At 44.0% G+C, this 20,636-nt stretch overlaps 1 protein-coding gene across 5 annotated transcripts in view; it reads right to left on the bottom strand.

Moving 5' to 3' along the window:
* The window catches only part of GRK5 (G protein-coupled receptor kinase 5), a 166,120-nt gene that overhangs the window by 50,678 nt on the left and 94,806 nt on the right, over positions 1-20,636 (bottom strand). For all 5 annotated transcript variants that reach the window (XM_037401053.1, XM_037401056.1, XM_037401058.1 and 2 more), the window contains 2 exons: positions 9,503-9,615; positions 695-772 (listed from right to left, as the gene is read on the bottom strand). In XM_037401053.1, the coding sequence (XP_037256950.1) occupies positions 695-772; positions 9,503-9,615 (191 nt within the window). The remainder of the gene's footprint in view (positions 1-694; positions 773-9,502; positions 9,616-20,636) is intronic.

Here is a 20,636-nt window from a genome sequence, read left to right as displayed (position 1 = left end):
AGCCAAAGAAGGGTTGGTCCCAGTGCAGCCTGTCCAAAACGCCTGCCGCAGGTCTGTAGTCCTGTCTGGGGTGCCACCCTGTGGCACAGCTGCCACCAGAAGCTCCGTTCCTTCCACAGCCCTGGGGAGGCAACACTAGGCAAGAGGCAGCGGTGGAAACAAGAAGAGGTGCCAGCACCCCTCAGCTCCAAACCACGCTGTCCCACGGCAGCCTGCCATGCCCCTGGCTACCCTGGGGCAAACGGTGTGGTGGGGAGGAGTGGGAATTTTTTGTACCAAAACACAATGTCTGTTACCAAAGACCGTTTTTGCCAGTGGTTTCTACACAAGCATCTATGAAATGCCGCCACCTCTTTTGAGTTGGACGGGAAATAACTGTCATCTGTTGCAAACGGCTAAGGTTTCTTGCATTACACCTCAGATGTAGAGCTTTGCACACTAGAGAAGTCTCCTGCTCATCCACAGATGAATGAAGACCCTGGTAAACTCAAGTTCATCCTTAGAAGTCAATTTCTGGATTGGATTATGATTTTTTTTTTCTCTCTGACTGTTTGCATAAGACTTGCAGGTTTAATCACTGGAGACTGCCACCATAAATTTTAGGAGTCTGGTTTACAAAGCCTGTAACAATCTTGTGTAGCAAAGGTGTGCCTTGCAGCATTCCTTCAGTAATGCCACCTTGGCTAGCCCTTACCTCTGGGGTGAGGTATTTCATCATGATTTCCTTTCCTTTCTCTCCCAGCTTTTCATCTGGAGCAATTTCATATTCTGCCTGGAACAGATATAAAAAAAAAAAAAAAGGTCAATATTTGCACTCATATTTCACCATTATAGCTTCATTTTGGATGTGACCTTAACAGAACGCTCTGTCTGAAAAATCTGAAGGATAAATACCATTTTCTGATGGAATTAAAACCTGTACACACAATCCAATTAAAAAACCTTACACTATATTTTGACCAAACCCTAGCAGTGCATTTTCAGAAACAATGTCTCTTAATTAACACCAATAAAATGTAATTAATTTATATTTTATAGCCTTGCCAAGGCCGCTTTCAAAAACCATTCAGTGACAAGAGACAGCAACTTTATTTGGTTTTGCTCAAAGGGAAGGCAGACACAGAGGGTAAAATTATTTCTCTGAGTAGTAGAAAAAGTGGGTGTTTGTTAATTCTTGTCACAATGCCATTTCAAGCACCAGGTGAACTCCTTCAGTAGACTCTCTTTTTGGTAGAATGTGTCCTTCCTATTTATTTACGTCTTCCCCTTGGTCTAACAACACTTCTTCAAAGCAGAGAGACTTGCCCATCACTTTTAGTGATCCATGACTCAGTCCCTCCGGAAGGCAGATCTAAGAGCTGATTTCTCAGGACCAAGATAAAACAAGAGAGACCATTCAGAGGAACAGACACTATAGGCAAAATTATCTTTGACTTCCCTCGTGCATTAGAAAAGAGAGCACCACATTCCGCGCTCCTCACACACCCCACACCCCCAGTTTACCTACATTTTAAAATTCTGACTATTATATGTACCGTAGTGTTACTGACTTTTGATGAGTTTCAGGACAACGTTTACGTAAGAAACAAAAGCAGCATTACTTGTGCACCACAAAAACATTCATCACTTCAGTTAAGGTTTTGGATCCATGGCAGGCATCTGAAGGAAATGTGCCCTGCATGGGACCCCAGTGGCTGAATGATAATGACAAGTTCTTAGAGACAGTCCCACTTGGCACTGGCCATGATATGGAGCTCTAGCCCTAGGATCAAAATATTTTCCAGAAAAAAAAAAAAAAAAAAAAAAAAAAAGAGACAGCCTAACAGCTTTCCTGACTGTTTGTATTAAAGAAAGGATCCCAGAAAATCCTGCCAAACCAATTATGCAACCTGGTCCAATACAAGCGGTCTGCAATGATAAATGAGGAGGATTTTTTTTTTTTTTAAAAAAAGGTAAATCAGACTGAACTGGCAAACACTTGGAAGAAAAAATTTCAGAACTGTTGCCCACTGGAAGACATATGCACTGCTCCAAGCTTGATGCAATAAATCCGAAGGCAGGCTGTAATGGATACCCCAGCTCAGCAGACCCAGGAATGACATGAAAACCACAATGTAGTAATAATACTATTACCCATCTATCTGGCCAGTGCTCATTTAGCTATTGCAGCTGAAGTCTGAAGCTACATATTTATACATATACACAGCAGGTTGCTTGAACAATCTAGAATTATGATCTAATTTGGTTTGGGAAATGACAATGACCGCAAATAACAGAGAAACCAATGTTGCTGATGAAAAATACACCAAAAGCTAAAATCCACAACTGCAGTACTTCTCTTTTAGTGACCATTTTGGAGATGAACTGATTATGTTTTCATAAGCTTATTACAAGGGTTTAAAAAAATCTTTCATCCAATTTCCTGTCCTTTTAGATGGTATCTGAGTATGGGTCCTTTCAGCTCTTAAAGCACAGACACTCCAGAATGTTTACAGTGTCTTAACAGCATTTTTCTCCATGATTCCTTGCTAGGGGATAAAGCAATGGTAAGAGTAACAGAAGGAACAATTTTTTTTAAGATGAAAGTTGCATCTCCTTTAGACCTTACAATTTACGGTTAGGTTCACAAACAAGGTGTTTTCCATATAAAAGAAAACAAAAAAAATGTGTTTTAATAAAAAAAAAATATTGTACTTATATGTAACTGTCTTTGCAGAAGACTGCAAAGAAAGGAGGACTCCTTGGCATTGCCTTGGCATGGAAGCATTCAGGAGATCTTCTGAGTCCTCTGTTCAATGTTATTTACAACTTACCCAACAATGACCATTTCTCTCTCCTTCATTCGCTTTTAGACTCTGAATCCTGGTAATATATTGGCTCCCTAGTAAGTAAAACCTGATTCAAAGCCATCATCTGCCATTTGAAGTGCACCAGGGAGATGTCAAAAAAATCTGATGTCCTTTTTGCCGTGTAAATTACATCTACATCCCATCCGAACAGTGCAGCAGGAGGCAAATCAAGACAGAGCAGGACAGCAGTTTAGCAGGAATTGGATCAGTTTTGAAAACGCATTTCCTAATAGGATCCAACATATGCAAAGCTAAACGCGCACACACACACAGAGACATATACAGAGTGTCTAATTCTGTCTCAAGATGGGAAGGAATTAAAGAAAAGTTTAATTATGCTTGCAATTGACATTCTCAGAAAATGTGAAGGTAGGAAGTGACAGACAAGTGAGGATGTGAGAAGGAACCACCAGCTCCAACTGTGAACACTGTTGATCTCACTGCAGCTCAAGTTCAAGAAGCCTGTCCCACTTTGTTTCCAAGTTCATTATTATTTCTCCCTTCAGTGCCACTTTCGAGCTATTCAGCAACAGATACCGGTGCATTTTCAGCCACGGACTGTTATGACAGGAAGAATTGCCCATGTAGACAGAGTGACTTCCCCATGCTCACTGTCGCATGCCTGGGAAGCGTACCAAGGTCCTCAACTCTCAGTCTTGTGCTTAAATCACAAGATACATCCCCTTCTTCCACAATACTCAAAAACACAGCTACACTTTGCAAATCCCTAATTGCTAGAAATAACTTTGTTACTTAAAATCCATGTGGAACAAAATATTTTCCATTATTCCTTTGATGAATCCAGGCATGTGTTTCAAGGCTCCTGCTCTGAAGTTTAATAGCTTCTCCATGCCCTAGTTAGGTCAGACAGCGCCCTATTCATAGCTCATAAATGAGGGGAGGATTTACGATCACCCTGACTGCATGGGACAAGCTGCAGGGAAGGCTCTTTCTGCGGGCAGGCGCGGGTCCGTCAGTCCAAATGGCAAGAGGATGTGGGCTGGCTGCCGTTAAATTTTCTTTTGGCTGCTGTTTCAGAAGTAGTAGCTACTTTGGTGGCTCCTACTTCCCTAGAAGCAAACCTGGCTGAATGGGGGCAAGGGTGTGCAAAGTGTCCATCCCTTTGGAGCAGCTGCCCTCGGGATGGGCTGAGTGCGCTTGGATAGGAAAACACACTTCCACTGGGAAAGGCAGCAATGTCCCACCTGTGGCTGGCTGTGGGACATGGCCATGGGCTCAGTGACAGCTAAGTAAGAGGTTCAGGGGTTGGAGGGTGCCCGTGACCGATGGGAGAGCGTCACCAGGGCAATGGTACAGGGACCCAAAAGGAGCTTGCATCAGCAGCCTTAATTCTGACACATCGTTTTACCTAGCATTTGATCTTCATCTTAGTATTCTTTGAGCTCCTAAAACTGTGCAGCTTAAAAATATGTGAAAATTGAAAAACAGAGCCAAAGGGATCTCTCCACAGATCTGGGAGGACTCTTTGCCATTGCAGGCAGCCGTTGGTTGCCTGTGGGAGCTTGGCATGGCCACAGAAGTCAGTCCCTCGTACCCCAGGAGATGGAAATGGGAACAGAGACTTCCACCAGAGCAGCTTTAGCTTCTTGGTATAAGGAATCACCTTCTGAGCATCTGCAGGAGGCTACTCACATTTTGGTCCCAACTTCACACCTCTGCTTTCTCAGCTCCCTCCTCTGCTATCCCCAGCATCTCTCTTTGCTCCAGCTCCTGCTCACTCTGTCCTCAGACTCCAGGCCCTGTTGTTGCTCTGGGCTCCAGCGACAGCCCTTGCACTTGCCTCCACTGGAGATTTAAATTCTGTGACTGAAAATTGGAAGGCAGAACCCAGACAGCTGGGATTCATAGTAACTCTCATTTCTAAATGAAAAGTGAACTTGCAACCACATTTTTCATATTTAAACACAAGGCAAAAAGAGCCCTTTTGACTGTTTAAAAACACATTCTGAGTTAATGAGTTTGTTGATATCAACAAACTGGCATTTCTGATGGAAAAAGCCTCGAACAGCTTTAAGACACACATACACAGATGGTTTATATACCATGTAAGGGACTTAACCAAACGAATTCTCCCTAACAGCAAGACAGGGTTTTTACAAATAGCATTAAATGGGTGCTCACTCGTCCTTTTACCCCAGATAAGGGTAATGTCCAGTGAAGCGTTCAGGTGAAAAGTCCACCTGAAGAGATCATGCCTCTCACCCCTGGCCCCTGTGCCTGGATAGCACCAGCAGAAACAACCCGGCAAGGCAGCGGGGTTGCTTTTCTCCAGAGGATGTATTTCTGTGCATCTTCAGTGCAAACAAATAACATCCTACAGGTTAGAGAGAAAATAATGTCAGGTTATTATCTCCTTGACCAGAATTAGCCGTATTCTCCTCCAGTCAATCTAAATCTGGTCCACATTAAAACGTTAAAAGCCCTCCCCTGGGGAAAAAAATATAATTGTGAATGTGAGTAGATGAAACAGGAAAGGGAGTCCAGAAGCTAAAGTCTTCATTAAAGTCTTCTTCATAATGGCACACAAAAAAATCACAGGAGAGGAGAGGGAAACGTCAGGACCTTGCACGTGGGAATGTGCTGTTGAGGAGGAGATGGGGCAAGAGGTCCCCGCCGAACTGCCGCCTTCTTGTGCTGGAGGCACAGGCTGCAGGGAAGAAAACGTGTCTTGCTAGCAGATTCCCTGCTCACTGATCTGCCTTTCAGCATAGGAAACATATCCCCTAACACTTTATTTTAATGGTTGTCTTTCAACAGCCCCAAAGTTGTACGATGTTGCTAAAATATTTGTAGAGTGCAGCAAAGCGTGCTTTAAGGCTGTGTGTGAATTCTTTGTTAAGGGCTTAAAGGGGAGCTGATTTAATCATAAACCATCTCCATTTAATGAGAATAGTTTATGTTTGTGTAGTTCCTTCATCTGAATAGCTACATGAGGGTTTGGCGAACTATTCACGGGAGATCTTTGTGCTTAACGTGCACGCAGATAAGCACGCAATGCGTTCAGAGGCACGCGCTGCTGCCACTGGTACTTCTTACCAGATATTTTATCTAGTCAGGTCAGGATCTCTGTCATGAAATTGTTTGCACAGTATCCATAATAAGAGATGGCTCTCTGTCCTTACAGGCACGGAGAAGGGGTTGCTGTTGCCCCATTTCCCAGACAAGACAGCCACACGGATGGCCACTTACTGGTCCCACAGCAGCGGTGGGAGACAAACACCCACAGCTCCACCAGTGCTGTGCTGCAAAGCTCTGCATCTCTTAAGTTTTTATCGCTTTTATCATCTAATGTTGGGGCCTCCTGCTTACAAACCACATATCCTTGCAGTCCATTTTACAACTGCAAGATCGTGGCTAATTACCCAAACACTGCTCTCAGAAAACATGTGGAAACTTTAGGCCTCTGAGGACTTTAATCTCAGTCGTTGTTCGAAATTGGCCAAGGTATTCACAGGTTTCAGAGAGAACTGACAGATACACACCTACACGCATGCTGAATTTAATGATACAAATCCTTTTTTCTTCAGAAAGCAGTCTAACAGCTGTCTGACTGCACCGGCAAAACCCCCTAGATGCTGCTATAATTAGATCTGCAGGAGACTACTGCAGATCAGACCGGGTTAGTAATTTCACCCAACAGCTGAAACAAATGTCCAGCAAAGAGGAGATACTTTTTTTTCCCTTCTGTGGTCTGGTTATTTTACCATGTCTTCCGAAGCAAAGATGTGAGAGAGAACTTGCACAACTCAGCCTCACATCACTATGGGAATGGAGGTAGTTGGTAGGCTGTTGAGTATCTGACTCAGCTTCTGGTTTCCTCCCAGCAGCCCCAGTCGTTGCTTTCTTTGCAGACAGCTGAGTGCACTGGTCAAAAAACTGTATTCAAAATGGGGAAGGATCAATTACTGGCTTCTGCAGGTGGCTTACTGTGTGACCTGATAAAGTCACTTAGCTGTGCTCTGTAGAAGAGAGGTGGTCCTATCCCTCAGTGCACACAAAGTTCTGTGAGCCTCTCATGAACAGCTAAATATTTTCATCTATTATTTGTTCTTTTTATTCGATATTTCACAAAAGCTAAGTTTTGCATCTCATGTCAGAAAAGTAACTACGTCAAAATAAAGTGGGGGCTCTTGGCTTTTTCTGCTTGGGGCTTGTTATGGCGGGTCATCTCCAAAAGGTTTCACATTCCCAATGGTCTCAGAATAGGGCTGTAAAGTCAAACTTCTGGTCTCGTTATAGAACTTTTTTGCCTAATGTAGGACTTGGCCTGAATCCCACTGCTCTGTCAACACAGTGTGACCCTGCTGGGCAAATTTCAGTAGCAATCACCCCATTTAGTGGCTATGGGCTGTGCTGCTTGACCTTAATATTGCCTAATACAGGGATTTTCATGGGCTGGGAGCAAGCTAGCAGAGAATTTGAAATCAATAAGCAAAGAAGAGTGCTGTTAATTAGCGTTAAAAAGAAGAGAGAAAGAGTACGTATTCAGATCTCCACACAGGCAGGCATTTTGCTCATTAAATCCTTGTGCTGCCAGTCTGAGCCTAACTGGGAACAGATCGGTGGCCCAGTAAAGGTAGGCAGGGTGGTTCCAGTCTGCAAAAGTGACCCAGGGATGGGTGCAAAGCACACCCTTGAATTTGGGGATATCAGTCTGGGATAGCTCAGAAAGGGAGATTTAAACTGATCCAGTCCCACCAGAAGCTTTCACAGGACGAGCATCACCTGTGCTGCACGGATGCTGGGAAGACACGGAGTTCCAGTGCTTGGCACTGCTTCCCAGGGCTTTGGGCGAACAGAATGGCACAGTGCCCTCAGTTCCCACAGCTGGAGGCAGGCTGGACAGCCGGCACTGCTGGGAGAGGCTGGGAGAGGCTCCAGGCAGCACCGCAGCCGAGGTTATCACGCAGCGCTCTGGGGCTGGTGCACCGGGGTGGGGAGGCCGGGGGCAGGGGGCAGACACGGTAGTGCTTCCTTTGGCCCAGATGTGATCACTACTGTCAGCTTAACTGGTACACCCTGGGCGCCTGCTGCCAGGCGTGTGCAGGGCTCGCACAATGTGGGCTTGTTCTTCGCAGCCTCTGGGCGCTGCCGGAACCAAAATGTGCTGCCTGCCGCTGTGAGGAGGCGTGAGAACCCTCTCCAAACTGAGGACGGCTCTGTCTCTTCTGTCTAAAATTAACACCACTTTGAAGCAGTCTTTTGTGGCCGTCTCCCAAAGGATTTCTGTGGCTTCTCAGAGGGAGAGCCATCTCCAGGCTCCTCAGGGCTGTGGGTGTCATGCCTTATGTGGCATTTCTGCAGGGATGCCCCCCCAGACAGGCACGTGGTGTTTCATCAGTGCCAGACACCTCACTAGACGATGCTGGTTTGGTGCAGGACACACACATCCAGGGTACCTGACATGTCCTCCTGCCTGCCAGCCTTGAGCACAGCTGCACAGAGCATTGGTCAGATGTAGCAGTTTCATGTACCTTGATGGCTAAACCTTTCAGTGGGGAAAATCACCACCAGTGCTGGGAATACCAGGTAGAAGTCATGATCAGCTAAAACTGGTTTGAATAGGACTTCACCCAACACTTTCTGTGATGCTGTAGGTTTGCTGTTGGTACTGCAGTACTAACATAAACTCCAAGTGACCCCGTGTCCTCTCCCAGACTCTCTTTACTGCAACTTCAGTGCAATCTCACACCTCCTCATACTTCAGAATAGCTTCACCATGGTACAAACAAAAAAACCCCATTAATTCCTGTTGGTATGCATCGTATTGCTTTTGACTATCAGTGTTAGCCAGAGAGTGAAGACTCATCAGACACTCAACTCAGCAGTGATGAGTTCATCTTCCCCTCTGGTACGATTTAGCCTTTTGGCTCATCGACAGTCCAGCCTTCCACAGGCTCCCAGCAAGAAAGCCACTGAGAGACTCCTCCACTGTGAACTGCTTTTCCTGCTGCCATTACACATGGCCAAGCACTGCCAGACTGGGAGAGAGTGTCAGGTCCCACCAGGGCTGAGGGGTGTTGCTCAGTGGCTGGGTTAAATGATAGCTCACTGGGGTGGAAGATAGGGCAGATTTGTTCCTTGGTGACATCAGCCAAGTCACTTCTATACCTTGTGACCCTGTTTGCGTATTTGAAAAAAACAGGCTAACAATCAGGATGTCCTTTGTAACACCCTCAAGTCTACAGATGAAAAGGCTTGGTAAGAGATAGGTATCAGTATTGTCATACCCCTCCTTGTCTCTTGTCAGTCGGTTCATCACCTTCCCTTTCCTCCCAGTACCTCCCAGCACTGCAGGCTTCACCCACATCAAAAGGCATCACTCACAGCAGCTCAGCTGCTCGGGTGTTGTCATGAAGGGAGGCTACACCAGCACCGTGCCAGCGTGCCTGTCCTTCTCCCGCTTGGGTGGCTCGTGCTCCCCAAGGCTGGTACCAACCCCACCTGCAGCGCTGCCCGCCTACTGCCAGCGACGCCGGGATGCTGATGGGGTCAGCCCTGCCCGCTGCTTGCTCAGGTGCATTAGACACAAAATCATGTCCCATGAAACTCTCATTTGTTGGGGCCAGGAGAGTCTTCTCCATCAGGAGAGCACTATGAAGCACCCCAAAGTATCACAAAAATTGACTTACCACCGAGTCAAGGAACCTAATGCAGCACTCGAGCTCCGGTCGAGTTTCACAGAACTGCCGAAAGAGAAGCCTTCCGATCGGCTGCTTTTCGCATATGCTGCAGTAATCTCTCTCTGGAGGCAATAAAGAGAAGAAGAGAAGCATGAAAATGAGAAGAGCTTTGCCTTTTGGGTTGGTTAGGAGTTTAAAGCATTGCAAGTGAGTGCAGAACAATGAACCCAAATCAGAATTGCCGCTTTCTCCCCACCACCGCGTTTCAGGTATCCAAATACACATATAATTAATGGCTCTAAGTCTCAAACAAGAGAAGCTCATTTTTATAGAGCTGATGTTGGTAAAAGTCCTGCAAAAGCCATCCACCTATTATGAAAAAATAATTTCACATTTTTCTGTGGTGGAAATATATGTACTCTGCAAAGGTACTGTTCAGCCTGGTGGTGTTTGTGGGAATGTGGGGAGCAAATTACAAGTCCTTGAAATGTGAGTCATACATTAAAGGGTAGGAAAAGCTGGAGTTTGTGGAGATTTTTCCTGGATATGCACCAAAGTGCCACTAATCTCTCAAAATGCTCAACCTACTCTCTACTAAATAATTATTGCAAACTATGTATTTTCAAAGGTTTCAAAATTTCTGCTATTTACTCGCTGAGCATTAATGAATGGATGGAGCATATGGCACCCGGCTGGTTTCACTTTCACACAGCACTCCTTTACTGAACTGTATTTCCCCTAAAATGCCATGCTCAAATGCCATTTCCCCGTGCTGGTGCATGCAGGACCATCACTCCCAGTAAAGCAAAGGTCCTTTACCCATCAAGGGACTATCTGCAGGAAAACATGGGAGAAGGGCAGGCATCATTAACTGGCATTGCACCAGTACAAATGCTTGAGGGCTTTGGATATTTTTCTGGTGAGAGCAGCAAATCCCCTAGCCTGTTTGGAGCGGCAGTACTTGCTTGAGATACATTATTCCTCTAGAAGCACACACATGTCAAACAACATACTGTGTTTCCTCGAGCGTTCCTCTCACCACCCTCCTCGCTGCCATATGGCACTTGCTGTTATTATGGAAACAACCAGCTTCTAAACACATAACATAGCACTGCAAACAGACATAAGAAACCCACACAAGTTGTCAGTGCCTTGGTTACTTCTCTCTCAGGCCTGGAGTCACTGCTGCAATGCCTTTTATTCCCCCTTTGCTTTGGCCCCCGGCACCCTTTGGCTCCATCCGCCCCAAGGAGAACACCTGCAGGCACACGGCTGTGATGGAGCTCACCTTTGCCATGGAGGCACCCAGCTGAAGGGCTCGCTCATCACAGGTTGCACCCTGGGGACCATGTTCTCCAAAACCAGGACATCCCTCCTGAACAGGGAACGCTGTATGAGATGTTTGACTTGCTGACCTGTTGCTGGGTGGCAGGTGGGCAGGAGCACCCAAGGCTGCCTCTTGTAAGAGGAAGGAGGGTGCTTGCCCAGTGCTGCACCCGTGAGCAGGGATGGCTGTACTTCAGGAACCAGCCCTTGAAACACCTACAGGGTGGTCACTGGAGACACAGGTTGGGGCTGACTGGACTGTGCTTTTAATTCAGTATGGCCCTACTCTGGTCCAGCCTTCCGAAGCAGTCTGGAACAATGCACCAGCACCATTTTGTGGTGGCTGGCATTTGGATAAGGATATCACTCAATCCGTCCAGAAGACTGCAATCCTTTCATACCCTCTAGCAAATAAAACTGCATCAAAATCACTGTGTACATCCTAACTTGACCTCCAGTCTATCTATCAGCAGCGAGCTCGTGGCACTGGTTTGTTTGCAGGAGCTGGAGCCTCCAGCGTGGAACATTACAACATGGACACATATGGTGAGAAAGGCAGTGAGCTGGCTCGGGTGCTGAGCAGCCTCAGGATGTCCTTGCGAGTGGTACAAGCTTGTGCTGCTTGACCAAGTCGCTTTTTTAGTGAGAAGGTAATTGCTGAAGGGATGTGCAGGCACACACAGCGCTCAGATAAGCAAAGGAGTTAGGAAAGAGCCTGAGTGGATTAAAACAGCAGCTCACTATGTCCCAGAGGCTGGCACAAAGCCAGAGGCTGAGCAGCTCAGGTGAGCTCTCCTGGGAGCTCTGGAGGTTGAACTACATCTGTCTGATGCTGTTTTCTGCTACCTTGGCTAAGTAACTCTTCCGAGGGTATGAATAAAACATACACCCTGAATATCAGTAGCACACAGCCTGCCTGATGGCGGGACTCGGTCCCCCCAGAAGCCCAAACCAACGGCAAGCTTCCTCTTGTTAAACAAGCAGTGCAAAAAATGCGACTGTCTGAATTTGTAACAGAATAAACCACAAAGGAACAAATACATTCATCAGCTAGTTTGCCCTATATTTTGTCTTGTACAACGCGACTTGACACACGGTGACAACGCTTGCTGTACAAAACGCAGTTAGTTTATCAAAGTTGTTATGACACAGTGACACTCACTGTAGCAGAGGATGCTTTTCTAACAAAAGGGCTAGTGATATCAGCTAAATAAGCATGTAAATCGCACATTCAATAAAGTACTTTACAGCATAGCAGGAAAAGAAAAAAGCACCCAAACATTATTACATATGTGCAGAAATGGAACGTAAAGAAGGCATGAGCACAGACTTGCTCCTACGGTACATAGCTTGGCCAACACATGAGGAGGGTGACCGCTCATAATGAGGAAAAAGGAAATACCAGAAATAATCTCTGAAAACACAAGATCCAGAGCAGTCCCCTGGAGCCAGCCACTCCTCGGTCATGTTCGTTTAAGTGCTGGATATGCCAATACGGACAATAAATACATGATGCAACCGCTTTCATTCCTTGCAGGTGACATAAAATATTTTCTTAGGCCCTGATCTTGCCATTGGCCTCACTAAGTCAGCTAAAGGAGTCTGCTCTCAACTAATTCTTGGGATGCATGGGTCCTGGAGTGGACTAAGAAAGAAAAACACCTCTCTCAGCTAAGGCAGAAACAAGGAGTGGCTAGTTTTATTATAGTAAGGAAAGCAGAAGTGTTTTAACAGCATGCTGCGCCCCGGGGACCTGGCTGAAGCACCCCAAGCCAGGCTCAGGAGCTGCTGTGCGAGGGGAGGGGATGGAGAGCCAGGCGGGTACCGCAGCCAGGGGCTCCCTGGGCTGGGGCTAATCGTCGTGTCGCTCCCAGCCTGCCTGCCAGTAAAAATATCCATCCAGTTTGAAAAGTTTAAAAAATAGAAAGAATGATTTCCTGAGGAAATGGAAATGTTAAACACTTGGAAGTGAAACCATATGCTTATGATGATGAAGTGTAACTAAAACAGCTCTGAGAGTGATATCTTTGGTAGCCAGACGCTCCTGCTTCGGTGCAATCCTGTTTAACACCTGCAAAGTCACCCAAAATGGGGGTGAAAAGCTGGGTGGGTCAAAGCCCTAGGAAAGCAGCCACTTCTCACTGACACTAAAGTCTTTATTTAGGAAATATCACTGGCAAATAATGTGAACCAGCAAGTGAATTCTTTCTCTTCCTAACAGAGCAACAATACAGACTAATACAGAAACAGGTATTACATAAAATGCCATCATAAACATTCATAAGATAAATAAAGATAAACAACATTTATTCCAAGTTCTACTGACTCATTTTTCCCTTTACTTCTTAGCTTATGTATTGAAATACTATTTTAAAGAGCACCCAGCACACAGAACATACCAAAATAGTTACACCTGCATACAGATAACACCATCACCATTCAAAGTCTATGGCTAGATTTGTTCTGCTTTCAGATTTGTTTGGTAAGGTTCTGAAAAGATGAAAGCACATGCCTAGAAAAAATAGTCCTATTAATAAAATTTCATACTGATCAAAATATGCCATTGAGGAAGTGAGAAACACAAACCAAGGTAATAAAGAAAGCTGCTGACGATAACATCTCTGACTTTCAAGTAAAAGGGAAAAAAAGTCTACTATTTCAATTAGATAAAAAACTCTGTGCCTTGTGATTTTTTTTATTCTTATTTTCCCATATAAATACGTAGCAATTTTTTTTCTGCTTAAAATACCACCTTAGCAATTTTGGAGAGACAGTGGTCTGCAGAGAGACCATGTCCGCCCTCCTTGCTCACATTTGCAATATACCAGTGGGGTTTGATGGGTTGGTGGTGACCTACAAAACCGGGTGCTGACTGTTGGCTGCAAACCAGTCTTTTCTGATACTGTTTGATCCAGTACAAACTGCAGGTGTCTAAGTGAGACTGCTATGGGAAGTTGTACTTCTGTTTCTGGGCAGAAGCCCTTGTTCTGTAGGGCTGCTAATCCAGCACCTGTCATCAGCTGGTGAGGCTCCCTCCTGTAGATGTCTGGGGCAGGATGAGGCCAGTTTAAATCTCACTTTTCAAGTCTACAAAAGGCATGAACATCATTTTGGCTTTTTTTACTGGTGTGGCCAGTGATTGCACTTATGTACCATCCATTAAGTAGCATTTTATTTTCCAGCATACTAGATCCCAAGGGAAGATTATTTCAAAGAAATGCATGGAACATCACCAAGAAGACATGCACCATGCTACTGCATGGGAAAATTTGGACTTGGCCTCTGGATCCCTGCTCTCCTTGGCATTAAATTAGCCTGGATTAAAACTGAGTAAGATCCAAATGCAATGTAATTCTGCTGCCTAAAAAACCCGCACAAATAAGCCCAAAACCAAACAACAAAAAAAGCCAATCCAACCCCCCCACCTTCCTTAACACCTGGAAACCCCAAAGTGGATGTAGGGAGAACTTTGTTTTTTTCCTGCTCATGCTCAATGACCCAAGACGAGAACTCATCTTCCCAAATTATTTGTAAGGTGAATCAAAATCTTTCAAACAGCTGTTGTTCCAGGTCTGTTATTTGTTTGCTGTTCTCTTCCTCTAGCCTGCTTTAATCCAGAACAGCAAAAAGCCCACCGAGTACATGGAAGAAAGCATTCAAATACAAGGACGCCCTCAGTCCTGATGCTCACGCAGGATGATAGGGAGCAGTCAGAAGGGGCTAGCGGTCAGTTCATAAGGTTTGGCATGTTGGCATGCCAAAAGTAAAACTCTGTATTTCCAAGGGGCTGAGGCCTGTCAGAATGATTCCCACCAGCCCTGGGATGGATGGAAACTTCAGCTAGAGTTGTCCCAAAATCGCACGCCTCCCTCCTCATTCAAACTCAGGGAGGATGCTGCTAAAAAGAGATCCTAACCATCCCAGCCCAAACCTAAAACCACTTCTGTTTTTTTGCCCATCTCTGCTTTCTACATGTAAGCTCTCTTACAGGGGCACACAATGAAAAGGAGGACAAAAGCAAAAACTAAAAGCATGATTAAAAAAATATGCTGCACGACTGAACTAAACAGACTCACAGCCCATCATACACACTTGTAGTAATTTCCCTCTTTTTGTTAAAAAAAGAAGACCAAAGCCTCTGAAGTTTACAGGACTGTTTTGTGTCTTGGAAAACAAATTGCATCTTTAAACACTGAATAACCCCATTTAGAGCTGTATTAATATAAATACATTTTTTCATTTAAAACCAGTAAGTCTAACACCAGTGCTTATGACTATGTCTTAGAATTTACTGCTGCTCTTCTCCAGCTAAAAGTGGAATTACCACTGTCTATGTATAAACTTAATAAACAGTACATACTAAACTGCCTAGTCTTTGAGGCTGATGGAAGTTGCATCTTATCAAAGGATCCTTTGTGGATGCTTTAAAAGGATTTAAATTGCTTTGATTGCATTATTAACAGTGTCTGTGTTGCTCTTGTATTTCAGAATAATCTGGAAAGCTGGAACATTAGCTCTTGCATTCTACAAAAGATGGTTTTCCATCTCTAATAAATATGTTTCAATAGAAAAAGATAATCCTTGCATTCAAAAGCAAGACCCTGAGATTGGCCATGGTAACGCTTCTGCAGACCCACTTATTACCTTCTGAGTTTTTGATGGCCTTTAGTACTAGAGATGTCACGGCCAGGCAGAACTGCACAAACATTGCGAGGAACTCATGTATTTGCAGTGAAAAACATAACAGGTTTCTTTGAGAAATGGAAATTATGGGCCCATTTCTGATGCAGAAACATGGGTGTTGCTGCTTACAAACTGTAGAACTTGGTCAAGTACATGTGCAGTAAAGTAGCGAGGGATCTCCTTTTCACGGCGACTACTGAGGAATGCTGAAGGAATGGGAAGAAGCATCAGAAGGGAAGTTTCTCATCCTTATTGCTGTTTTTTCTGTGGTTTGGGGATTGTTTGGTTTGATTGCCTGTTGTTTTCTGGGGTTTGTTTTAAGATAAAAACCTGTTGTTGAGATGCTGAGGACACTCCGTTTCCCCTGTCCTCAGCAGTGCATTTAAAAAGTGAGGCAAGCCAGATGGTTAGAGAATACAAGGCAGGAGTAAAAATGCCTGGTTTCAGTTCATTCAAAAATTCCCAGGAACTGTGGCAGTCAGTCACATTATAAAAGCCTAACACAAGCATCTAGGCTCCTGCTGGAATTCAGTTACCAGTACAACCAGTACTCTGCGTCCTGCAGACCTCAGCGGCACACTGTATTTATAAAATGGGGCTAACAGCACTGCCCTACCCTAAAGCAGCGTGGCCAGAATAAGGGTATTAAAGTGTGTGAGCCCAGAGTGCTACTGGATAGCCCTGTGGCTCCTTGCTATTTACTTGCAATGCAAACTCCCGGAGCGGAAATGTAGTCCAAGAGAGCACAGCAGAGTCTTTTTATACATTAACCGCTATACTGCTCCATAACTTCACCTGGCACTTCACAGAGATTAAAAATGACGACGTAGCCCCTGTCTTGGAGAGTATTTATCTTGGCAGGGCCAGAGCTGCGCAGGTGCAGGACAGAAACCCTGAAGCCAAGGGCTGTGATGACGTTCTCTTGCTGGTGGCAAAAGCACACTCCCTCTAACAATAAATATTTCATCGGGGGGGGTTTATTTTTATTTTTCATAAAATATGGAAATTGTTACAACTTATGACAGGATAATGGCTTGATAGATTCCTTATTTCAAACAGCAGCTCGTCCTGGTCTGCAGTTAAAAGCAACACTTTTGTGCTGTAGAAAGCTCTAGACCTTACATATGAAGCCCCAGGGAAGAACACATTTTTTGGCCTTGGTTGATTTTTTCCCCGTGAATGTAGGATTTTCTACAAAAAACTTGGAGACCCTCATCTGTGCTGTTACAGCGAGCGTTGCTTTGGCACCGGCCATCCAAGTTTAATTAATTAAAAATACAAATGCAATCAAGCTTACTTGAGCCAATAGAATTATCCAAGCTGATTTTAAGTCCTGCCAACTTAATCTTCTCTGCTTGTCAGCTGTCTTTTTTAAAACAAACAAAATTTAATCTCCTGATCACCGAACATCGCATGTAATTATTCAGATGCAGACATTGTTTGCTTTGTATAGCTTTCCTTATTTCCACTCTTTTCATGGTATTAGGCTACAAGGATAAACTCCACACATCACAGCAGCATTACGCTGAAGATGGAAACAGTCCAAACCTTAGAGTTGGACCAATACGGAAAAAATGTTTGGAGAATTTTCTAACAAATTCACAGTTAAATACACTTTGGTGATATATATGGATCTTCTCATTTGTTTTCTGAAAGCAGCGGTATTGAAGCTTTGCTCATGGAATTTTATTTGAAAGTCAAATCCCACAAACCGTTGCATAAATATGTTTGCACGAGTACTTGAACCAGAATGCGTATGTGGCTTTGTTGATTTTGGACAAAGATTTTGGCAGGAGGGATAACGACCCACCCACCCTTTTTGTAGCAGCAGCAGGAGGATCAAACAAGATCCTGTGAGCTCAATGTAGCTACCACACAGAAAAACATGAGTGGGGTCCAGAGCCTGGGGAGGGACCCTCAGCTGTCTCAGGGGAGACATTTGGTCGCCCAGCCTTGTGCCAGGAGCACAGTCAAACAGTGAAGAGCAAATGCTCTGTCCTAAGACTAGGCTGTTCGCCAGCGGAAGACAAATTCGCATCCTAACAAAATCTGAGTTACTCTGCTGAGTTATTCCAGCCCTCCTCCAACACTTCTGGTACCTTCTAGAAGTTGCTCATTCAGGCAACTCCATCCTTTCCACCATGGGTCACTGCCCAAGCCCCGAATTCAAAAGCAGTCTGCAGATACTGCAGGGTCAAAGAGTGCGTTTAGCTTGAGAAGATGGAGCTTGCCATTAATGTTTGAGCCTCTTTAAATCACAGAAGCAAAAATATATATTGTTGTGTGAAGTACAGGGTGCAGGGGAGGATGACAAATACGAAGGCAATCTTTAAGCCTGCTGAAATGGATGGAAAGATTCCCATCAATCCCAGTGGGTCTTTGATCAAGCCCACTTTTCCCACCTCTGTCAAGCACAATTCACATGAATAAAACACTCAGTCTGTCTCTCAGCTGCACCGTCAACATCAGCATGGCAGTGGAAATGCATGCACCACGATTAAATGTCATGAAATTGGGATCGTGCATGTGCAACGGGGACACTTTTACATCTCTTTTTTAACTGAAATTATCAGGTATCATTTTCTTAAACACATCCCTTCTTTTGCATTTGGCTACCAGTTAGAATAACAGTGCATAGAAAGGGAACAAAAAGGCAAAAAGAGCAGGGAGACAGACGGACGGACAGGTATGTTATACTTCTGGTTAAAAAATTCAAAGGACTAGCGGTAAGCTGGCTATCATTCCCATAAACTACACTTGAAAAGCCCGTTCCCCTGGATCAATGCCTTTGATGAGGGTTCCTAAGAACAGTGTTTGATCTGTTGCCTTCATGGCTGGTCACAAAGCTGTTCAGGGCATGGTGGACTTCCAAACTACTTCACATTAATCACAGAAGATGCACCATCACCAAAATTTCCAAGCTCTTGAATGCGGTGCTTGTTCTGCAGCCTCAGGGGAAGGGCTGCCCACCCCATAATCGTGACCACCACCCCAACTAGAAAAGGAGTTGGTCTTTATCTTCTTAAATGACTTTCAACAATGTCTCTGTGGCAAGGCCAGAGGAATGGGAAAAAATCCCTCAAAGAAATATGAAAGCTCACCTCAGAAGCGCCCTGGGAAATTTGGGGAACAAACACTTGATTGTTCTCATTTTGTTCTGCTTTGGATTGGGATGACAGAACTGGATGATATGTCTTCAAAGAAGGTAGCCACTGAGATTTTTTTTATTTGGGACTTTTATGTCCAGTCTTCAAGATTTTAAGTGAAACACCAAACTGATTTTCTGTCTAGTGCTGTTATTTAGACTCCTGCCTGGAGATATTCTGAGTAATACGTGCTGAAAGAAAATTTCAGTAAAAGTTGTAATTTGAATGTTTAAGGTTATGAAATCTACAGAACTGTTGCTGTTGTACATAGCACAAAATAAACATCTCGATTCCAGGAAACTAAAGGAGACATCTTGTGAATCACTTTCTTAAGACGAAAAGGCTTCTGCAAAACTACTCTTTGACTTCTAAACTAGCCTGAGTAGAAACTGAAGCAGCCGTCACGATGACTTTTACCAGGTCAATAAAATGGCAGAATGCATACAGCCACCAGCACGGTCACTCCATGAATGCGTATTTAAGCAGCATACGTTGCTGACAGGCACATAATAAAACTATTCACGGGGATTACTAACTCTGCGTGCCATCCAATAGTCACTGCAAGTTCTAAACATCTCAGACATTCCATTAGTGATTCTTTTAACAAAATACTAGTTGCTATTAGTTGTTACTTCATTGCTAAATTCATTTTTCCTTGCCATTTTGCTCCTGATGTTTGCAAACCCCAAACTTCAAGTACCACAAAACTCCACAACCTGACACTTGCAAATTATTTTTCTAAGTGTTTGTAAATCCCAACCTTTAAAATAATTTCAAAATAAACTCAATCATCAACTTAAATAATAAGAGACAATAATACGCTGGAAAGAAATAACTGACCCTCAGTAATTTTAAAGGGTATCACTGACCTTCGACAACACCGCTAAATTACCACTTAACTGGATCATTTGGCCAAGTACAAGTGGTCTACTTGCAACTGTATTATTATTTTGAGTCTAAGCCAAGACTTTGGCTTGGTTTGTATTCACAGGTTGATATGACTGCCTGCTGAGTGACAGCCCCCTCTGAGTAGGCACGAAGGAGCTGAGCTGCTGAGTAAAATGGATATGAATAGTGGAAAAGAGATTTTAAAGTCATTTAGAAACCCCAAATACACTAAAAGGAACTTGTGCAAGAGGGGGATTGCCAACGGAAAGTATTTTTTTTTCCTTCCTGACAGAAGTCTGTAGTACTAAGGTCTTCTTTGTACCAAATTATTAAGATGGATGCAGAGACTGTGGCAGCTGGTGTCCAGATACAAGAATCATAACCAGTTTTACTCAGGTCTATTAAAAAAAAAAAAGCAATTGTAGGGAGAATTTCCTCTTCATTCTTATGAAAATTGGGTTGTCATAGGGAAACTGAGAACTTTTGTAATCTGTTTATTCTAATATTTTTATTTTTTCAGTTTATCTTGTTTCATTTTTTCTGTCATTTCTTGGTTTAGTTTCACACTGTAATATGAATAATGACTTGACCTTATAAAGTGCTTTTTCCCCGTAATACTTTGTTCCCTAAATTTCAACATACAACTGCAAATGTTCAGCAGCACAAAATAATGGTGTTCAGATTTGCAAAACCAAGAAGCCCAGACTATCACCCCCAAAGCTACTGAAAGAATTTCAGCAGACAGAAGACAAAATTAAACAGAACTTCAGCTAGGGTTCCCTACCTCATAGTTACTGCTATGGTATTTAGATGCTGAAAACAAATGTAGACATTTTATTTCTCACTTGAAAGGTGATACTGCAACAAGCCTTTGCACTACATGTCCAATCTGAAGAACTACATTCATAACTGAGCTCCTCATGCATGTCCAAAGTGCTCTCCAGCACTCCTCCAGCCAAGTTCTGACCCACTCAGACATTGCTTCACTGAAAGATAGCAACAGGAGGTCTGCACACACTGCTTGATAAAATAAGGGTATTAAAAAACCCACTTTATTAATCTCTGGTTATCTCATAACCTCCTACACCAGACCGACACAT

This window comes from Falco rusticolus, chromosome 9, assembly GCF_015220075.1.
Source record: "Falco rusticolus isolate bFalRus1 chromosome 9, bFalRus1.pri, whole genome shotgun sequence".
NCBI classification, from domain to species: domain Eukaryota; kingdom Metazoa; phylum Chordata; class Aves; order Falconiformes; family Falconidae; genus Falco; species Falco rusticolus.
Note: the sequence above shows the minus strand (reverse complement) of the source record. Positions and strands in the feature narration are given on the sequence as shown.